The sequence below is a fragment of the Mizuhopecten yessoensis genome, unplaced genomic scaffold, assembly GCF_002113885.1.
Source record: "Mizuhopecten yessoensis strain PY_sf001 unplaced genomic scaffold, ASM211388v2 scaffold5927, whole genome shotgun sequence".
In the NCBI taxonomy this organism is placed as follows: Eukaryota; Metazoa; Mollusca; class Bivalvia; order Pectinida; family Pectinidae; genus Mizuhopecten; species Mizuhopecten yessoensis.
This window is the reverse complement of record NW_018406293.1, coordinates 347,344-355,932: the sequence shown is the minus strand read 5'-3', so window position 1 is coordinate 355,932 and position 8,589 is coordinate 347,344. Positions and strand designations below refer to the sequence as shown.

General features: G+C 39.8%; 1 protein-coding gene across 1 annotated transcript in view; it reads left to right on the top strand.

Annotated features, from left to right (window-relative positions):
• The window catches only part of LOC110451305 (CD109 antigen-like), a gene marked incomplete at its 5' end in the record, with an annotated part of 299,728 nt that overhangs the window by 19,158 nt on the left and 271,981 nt on the right, over positions 1–8,589 (top strand). The window contains one exon of the mRNA XM_021499236.1: positions 707–838. Within this exon, the coding sequence (XP_021354911.1) occupies positions 707–838 (132 nt within the window). The remainder of the gene's footprint in view (positions 1–706; positions 839–8,589) is intronic.

Genomic DNA, 8,589 nt, shown 5'->3' with positions numbered 1-8,589 from the left:
ACTGTCTGTCCATAGACACAATCTGTCCAACTGTCTGTCCATAGACACAATCTGTCAGACTGTCTGTCCATAGACACAATCTGTCAGACTGTCTGTCCATAGACACAATATGTCCAACTGTCTGTCCATAGACACAATCTGTCCAACTGTCTGTTCATAGACATAATCTATTCGACTGTCCGTCCATAGACACAATCTGTCCGACTGTCTGTACATAGACACAATCTGTCAGACTGTCTGTCCATAGACACAATCTGTCCGACTGTCTGTCCATAGACACAATCTTGTATAACTCCTGTCTCATTGTACCTACTTGGGTGGACAACGTGGTCACTTTCAGACAGACTTTACGAAGCATCACCAGGATTAAGTTGTAGGTACCCTGGTTAAGATTCTTTACCTTGGATGCTGGTACAAATGTATAACCAAATTATGATGTTTATCAGATCAAACATGTTCTTTTAAGTTCAGAATAGCTTTTTTGTACGTCTTCATTGAAGTAAAGTCCTAAACTCTACTTATACCTGCTGGATTTCTAACACAGCTCAACCACATTGTTTGACCTTCAAACAGTTATTACAGGACCCGTGTTTTACCGTGTGTTTGATATGATTGTTGATGTCAGAACTTAAGAGTGGATGTGCTAGCTAATGAAATTTTGAATTTCTATTACACAGAACTGTATGAGATATTTTTGTGTTGACAGGGTGAGTTGACATATCCCTCTGCCAATAGTGCAGGCGTTCAGAAGCTGGAGACAGGAACCAAGTATAAATATCCTGTCAGCACAAAGACTAACCTCGGTATCAGTGTTGGTGTAGTGGGCGTCACTGATCAGGTAAGTTTTGTTTTTACAAGCTCGTAATATTGGACCGCCATACTGACCTTCTAACAACCACTGACTCAGCTGTTTCTGATCCCTTTGCGTATGTGAGAGTAATATTTCTCTTCGGTTGTAAATTTCTCTCTGGGTGTAATATTTCTATCTGTGTGTAATCTTTCAGTCTGGGTGTAATATATCTCTGAGTATGTTAGGGTGATAGTTCTCTCTGGATATGTGAGAGCAATATTTCCCTCTGTGTACAGAAGTGTAATATTTCTCTCTGTGTACAGAAGTGTAATATTTCCCTCTGATATTTCCATCTAGATACACCAGAGTAATATTTCTCTCAGAGTATGTAAGTGTGTTTTTTCCCTCTCAGTGCCTGAGAGCGATAAACCCCTCTTGGTATGTGAGTGTAACTTATGTTTCATTACATTACATTTCCCAAGATTTATTGAGAACATTTTCCCCATGATTGCTTAAATTTCAAGATGAGCAATACAGGCCCTCTAGACCTGTTGTTGTTATATTATTCTGGTGTATATTTCTCCTGATTGAGATATGTATTTGATGCATGCTATGTATGAAACCGGTTTTGTTGGCATTTAAACCTTGTTGGCTAACAGTGTTCAGAGCAGCTGAAGCAGCATCCACAGGGTTCAATCTGTTAGGGGAGAGAACTCCTGACAGCTTACAGCTCAAACCACGAGTCAGGAGAAGGGCCACAATCCTGCTTAGCTTAGTAAATTTCCCAATAAAAGATTGAAGTTACCAAAGAATAAATAAAAATAACCATCCTGTCCTCTAGAAACTTTAATTTCAGTATATGCCCAGCTAGATAAGCCCTGGGGACAACCGGAATGTTAATACGATCATAAACGTGGCAATAATGAAATTCTTCACTGCTGGTGCATTGTAAAAATAATGTCATCACAACAAAAAGTAGACAGTTGTTAAAACTGTTCTTCTTCATAACAAAAAAAATGTGTAATTAAAAATGACCTCTTCACCTTACAAAACAGACAGTTTTTATCACGACTGGTCTGAAGGTGAGCTTATGCATACTGTTGTGTTTGTTGTCCATCGTCCATTATCATGACTGGTCTGAAGGTGAGCTTATACATACTGTTGTGTCTGTCGTCCATCGTCCATTATCAGGACTGGTCTGAAGGTGAGCTTATACAAACTGCTGTGTCTGTCGTCCATCGTCCATTATCACGACTAGTCTGAAGGTGAGCTTATACATACTGTTGTGGTTGTCGTCCATCGTCCATTATCAGGACTGGTCTGAAGGTGAGCTTATACAAACTGCTGTGTCTGTCGTCCATCGTCCATTATCACGACTGGTCTGAAGGTGAGCTTACACAAACTGTTGTGTCTGTTGTCCATCTTCCATTATCAGGACTGGTCTGAAGATGAGCTTATACATACTGTTGTGTCTGTCGTCCATCGTCCATTATCACGACTGGTCTGAAGGTGAGCTTATACATACTGTTGTGTCTGTCGTCCATCGTCCATTATCACGACTGGTCTGAAGGTGAGCTTATACATACTGTTGTGTCTGTCGTCCATCGTCCATTATCACGACTGGTCTGAAGGTGAGCTTATACATACTGTTGTGTCTGTCGTCCATCGTCCATTATCACGACTGGTCTGAAGGTGAGCTTATACATACTGTTGTGTCTGTCGTCCATCGTCCATTATCACGACTGGTCTGAAGGTGAGCTTATACATACTGTTGTGTCTGTCGTCCATCGTCCATTATCACGACTGGTCTGAAGGTGAGCTTATACATACTGTTGTGTCTGTCGTCCATCGTCCATTATCACGACTGGTCTGAAGGTGAGCTTATACATACTGTTGTGTCTGTCGTCCATCGTCCATTATCACGACTGGTCTGAAGGTGAGCTTATACATACTGTTGTGTCTGTCGTCCATCGTCCATTATCACGACTGGTCTGAAGGTGAGCTTATACATACTGTTGTGTCTGTCGTCCATCGTCCATTATCACGACTGGTCTGAAGGTGAGCTTATACATACTGTTGTGTCTGTCGTCCATCGTCCATTATCACGACTGGTCTGAAGGTGAGCTTATACATACTGTTGTGTCTGTCGTCCATCGTCCATTATCACGACTGGTCTGAAGGTGAGCTTATACATACTGTTGTGTCTGTCGTCCATCGTCCATTATCACGACTGGTCTGAAGGTGAGCTTATACATACTGTTGTGTCTGTCGTCCATCGTCCATTATCACGACTGGTCTGAAGGTGAGCTTATACATACTGTTGTGTCTGTCGTCCATCGTCCATTATCACGACTGGTCTGAAGGTGAGCTTATACATACTGTTGTGTCTGTTGTCCATCTTCCATTATCAGGACTGTTCTGAAGGTGAGCTTATACATACTGTTGTGTCTGTCGTCCATCGTCCATCCATTAACAATTTCTTCAAAAGACTTCTCCTTCATAACTACTGATTTAAATTCAACCAAATTTGACTGGAAACATGGAAGAGTAGGTCGAGATTCAAAACTGTACAAATAAAGGGGCTGACTTCCTCAGGGGGGCTGAGGGGTGGGTCCAAAAAGGGGTAATTTTGCCATATTGATTAAGTGACTTCTTTTTTGAAAGTAAGAGATGAAAACCAACCATATTTGGCTAGAAGCATTCTTAGGTGGTGGGAATTAAAAAATTTACAAATGGAGGGGCAAACACAGTTATTAAAAACTGTACTTTAAAACACAAGACAAAGGCGTAATTAAAATGACCTCTTCATAACACAAAACAGACAGTTCTTAGCAGTTGCTCTTCACTTCTGTAAAACTTAGAACAGACGTGTAAAGGAAGTTTACTTCGTTACACCTACCAAACATACTGAACCCAGAGGGAGGATGCCAGCTCTCCTTTTCTTAGAAAAAAGATCTATTTATAATGAGGAAATTGAGAACAGGAAGTTGAATAAGGCGGAAGAATGAAAGTCCTTAACAAATCCTAACAATAACGGAAAAGATAAATAGCTGCACGTAAAGAGTAAATAAGTCTCTTTTATTAAGTTGTGGTGATAAAACTTGAATGGCTGGCCATCAAATGGAGTAATTTGTTGGTAACCTAGCAACAGGATTGGTTAATGGTGGTGGTATGTTAATTAAGACAAATAGATGACAATATTGGATGAGGTCGATATAGGTGTCTATTAAAGCAAACTTATTGTTAAACAAGGCATACAGAGACCCAAAATGGAAAAAAAAAACATGGGTCCAAAACATAACAAGTCCGTACACTGATCACATCCTTATAATCTTAAGGATATATCCTTAAGTTGGCATGCTACTTAAAACAGTGGTACAGGAATCCTTAAGGAGGCTTGTTACTTAAAATAGTGGTACAGGGATCCTTAGGGAGGTATGCTGCTTAAAACAGTGGAACAGGGATCCTTAAGGAGGCATGCCACTTAACACTGGTGCAAGGATCCTTAAGGATGCTTGTTACTTAAAATAGTGGTACAGGGATCCTTAAATGGGGTGTCACTGAAAACAGTAGTACATGGATGTCTAAGGAGTTATGCCACTTAAAACAGTTGTACAGGAATACTTAAGGAGGCATGCTGCTTAAAACAGTAGTACAGGGATCCTTAAAGTGTTATACTGCTTAAAACAGTGGTACAGGGATCCTTAAAGTGTTATACTGCTTAAAACAGTGGTACAGGAATCATTAAGGAAGAATGCTGCTTAAAACAGTGGTAAAAGGATGTTTAAGGAGGTATGCTGTTTAAAACAGTGGTACAGGGATCCTTAAGGAGGTATGCTACTTAAAAAAATGATACAGGAATCCTTAAGGAGGCATGCTGCTTAAAGCAGTGGGCCTTAAAGAACTTGCTACTTAAAACAGTGGTAAAGGGATGTTTAAGGAGGCATGCTACTTAAAACAGTGGTACAGGGATCCTTAAGGATACATGCTGCTTTAAACAGTGTTACAGGGATCCTTTCAAACTTTTCCCATCAACTCCCTTTTCCCAAACCTTCACACCTTCACCCCCTAACCTCACCCCCCAAACAGTCAAACCTTCATCCCCTAACCTCACCCCCCAAACTGTCAAACCTTCATCCCCTAACCTCACCCCCCAAACCGTCACACCGTCATCCCCTAACCTCACCCCAAACCTTCACACATTCATTCCCTAACCTCACCCCCCAAACCGTCACACCTTCATTCCCTAATCCCACCCTAGTAACCATCACACCTTCATCCCTAACCCCACCCCAGTAACCATCACACCTTCATCCCTAACCCCACCCCCAAACACACAACTTCACCACCAATTACCCCTTACAATTTCATCTTCTACCCCTCCTAAACAACCTCATCCCTTACTTCACCATATTCAAAACCCTAGAAATTTCAATTCTTCCTCCTCTTTTTAACCACCTCCCTACCCCTCCCCAAATACTTCATTCTCTAGATCACCATAACCCCACCCCTATCCTTTCACATTATACTTCATAGTGTATCACTATGGGTCTGTATACCTAAGGTCAAAGTCACATTTAGGTCAAAGGTCAGATTCATTGTCTGGGCCATAACTTTTGATTCACTCAATCATGGTTTGGCCTGTTTATGTCAGAACTAAGACTATGATCCGTTGATATGTATACAGTAAGCCTAATTTCTGATCCTGTGATGACTGTTGATAGGTATAGAGTAAGCCTAAATTCTGATCCTGTGATGACTGTTGATAGGTCTACAGTAAGCCTAATTTCTACTCCTGTGATGACTGTTGATAGGTCTACAGTAAGCCTAATTTCTACTCCTGTGATGACTGTTGATAGGTCTACAGTAAGCCTAAGTTCTGATCCTGTGATGACTGTTGATAGGTGGACAGTAAGCCTAATTTCTGATCCTGTGATGACCGTTGATAGGTATACAGTAAGCCTAATGTCTGATCCTGTGATGACTGTTGATATGTATACAGTAAGCCTAATTTCTGGTCCTGTGATGACTGTTGATATGTATATAGTTAGCCTAATTTCTGATCCTGTGATGACTGTTGATATGTATACAGTTAGCCTAATTTCTGATCCTGTGATGACTGTTGATATGTATATAGTAAGCCTAATTTCTGATCCTGTGATGACTGTTGATAGGTGTACAGGAAGCCTAATTTCTGATCCTGTGATGACTGTTGATAGGTGGACCGTAAGCCTAATTTCTGATCCTGTGATGACTGTTGATATGTATATAGTAAGCCTAATTTCTGATCCTGTGATGACTGTTGATAGGTGTACAGGAAGCCTAATTTCTGATCCTGTGATGACTGTTGATATGTATACAGTTAGCCTAATTTCTGATCCTGTGATGACTGTTGATAGGTCTACAGTAAGCCTAATTTCTAATCCTGTGATGACTGTTGATAGGTCTACAGTAAGCCTAATTTCTACTCCTGTGATGACTGTTGATAGGTCTACAGTAAGCCTAATTTCTACTCCTGTGATGACTGTTGATAGGTCTACAGTAAGCCTAATTTCTAATCCTGTGATGACTGTTGATAGGTCTACAGTAAGCCTAATTTCTACTCCTGTGATGACTGTTGATAGGTCTACAGTAAGCCTAATTTCTACTCCTGTGATGACTGTTGATAGGTCTACAGTAAGCCTAAGTTCTGATCCTGTGATGACTGTTGATAGGTGGACCGTAAGCCTAATTTCTGATCCTGTGATGACTGTTGATAGGTGTACAGGAAGCCTAATTTCTGATCCTGTGATGACTGTTGATATGTATACAGTAAGCCTAATTTCTGATCCTGTGATGACTGTTGATATGTATATAGTAAGCCTAATTTCTGATCCTGTGATGACTGTTGATTTGAGAGTGATGGCGCTTGAGTGCTGAAAAGCCTCGCTATCTGAAGGGGATTCCAACTTGTGTCCGGTTGTGTGTGGAATGGCTACTGGTTCATTATAGTTCCATATCCTACACATTAGGATTTATCGGTTACCATGCTACACCATTATGGATATGCTGTGTCTGTATCACAGTTAATGTGACTAAGAAATGTCCTTTCTCTATCCGTACACATCCTGACGACAACGTTCTGTATTTATAACACTTAAGTTTTGTGTGGTTGAAGATCTTTACATTGGCATTACGTAACTATCAGTGACAGGGGTATAGCGACGTGAAGTTGACAATTAGCTGACTAACACTACTGTCGATGATCAGTGATAATGTTTTCCTTTAAGTGTAATTAAAAATGTTTATATTGATTCAAGTTGCATTTCGTGTCATTTTCACACTTAAGTTAATTTTTATTGTTCCAATTTTAATCTGCAGGCCTAGCTTTTTGAATTCTTTCAATATATGGTTAAAAGAATTGCTGTCGGCTGTAGGATTGTTTTGATGAAGTCTGTCAACCTTTATATTCCACAGGAGACCTAAGAGAATACTTGTTTCTGTAGGCCTACAGGAGATCAAGAAAGAAAACAAAATTCTTGATAATAAAACAATAAAGACAGTCTTACAGCGAAAAATAGTACAGTAGAATAGTCTTACAGCGGAAAATAGTACAGTAAAATAGTCTTACAGCAGAAAATAGTTCAGTAAAATGGTCTTACAGCAGAAAATAGTACAGTAAAATGGTCTTACATTGGAAAATAGTACAGTAAAATGGTCTTACAGCGAAAAATAGTACAGTAAAATAGTCTTACAGCGAAAAATAGTACAGTAAAATAGTCTTACAGCAGAAAATGGTACAGTAAAATGGTCTTACAGTGGAAAATAATACAGTAAAATAGTCTTACAGCAGAAATAGTACAGTAAAATGGTCTTACAGTGGAAAATAGTACAGTAAAATGGTCTTCCCAGTGTCTGTCCAACTGGTCTATATTTTTTTTGTATTTCATGTACCTGTGTATTACATAGTTAATAATTCTATCAAGGTTTGTTTACTTGCGATAAATGATACCTGTTCAGGTATTTTGAGTTTGAGGTGCTGACAATTCCAGGGTTTTGCTTCCTCTATGTTTGGACCACATTCCCAATGAGGTTTACAGAGGGTTGAAATCCTCAAACTGACTACTATGCCAGGGAACAATCACATAAAAATACATGAAGTAAGCAGATTGCCAGTATATACCCAAAGTACATACTTCTATAGCTTAAATCCTGCTGTAGCCAGAAGGAGGTTACACTTCTCTCCCAGCAGCTGTCAAGTATTTCTGGTACTGTCCTTGATAAGAAAAGCATCATCAGCATTGTCTGTTAGTGAGGGGTGACAGGGACTACTACACCCACAACACACCTCACAAGATGTCCACACATTAAGTTGATACTGTCTTCTCACACTCAGTGATGCCACAAATAGATGTCCCCTACTTGTACTTTTATAATCTGAGAATCAAATAATTAATGCCTATACAATTAAGAAAGTCCAGAGGGAGTGTTATAATTAGCTTTATTGTGAATCTTCATTTTGTCAGTATAGAACTTTACAGGGGCCAACAGATTGTGTGATGAGGTGCGTATAGATAGAGTGGATTTCACAGATTAATGGACAAAAGGGGATCATGTGATCAGATATAAGGTACTAAAGGGGATTAGTGATCAGATATAGAGGTACTAAAGGGGATCATGTGATCAGAGACACAGGTACTAAAGGGGATCATGTGATCAGATATAGAGGTACTAAAGGGGATCATGTGATCAGATTCAGAGGTACTAAAGGGGATCATGTGATCAGATATAGAGGTACTAAAGGGGATCATGTGATCAGA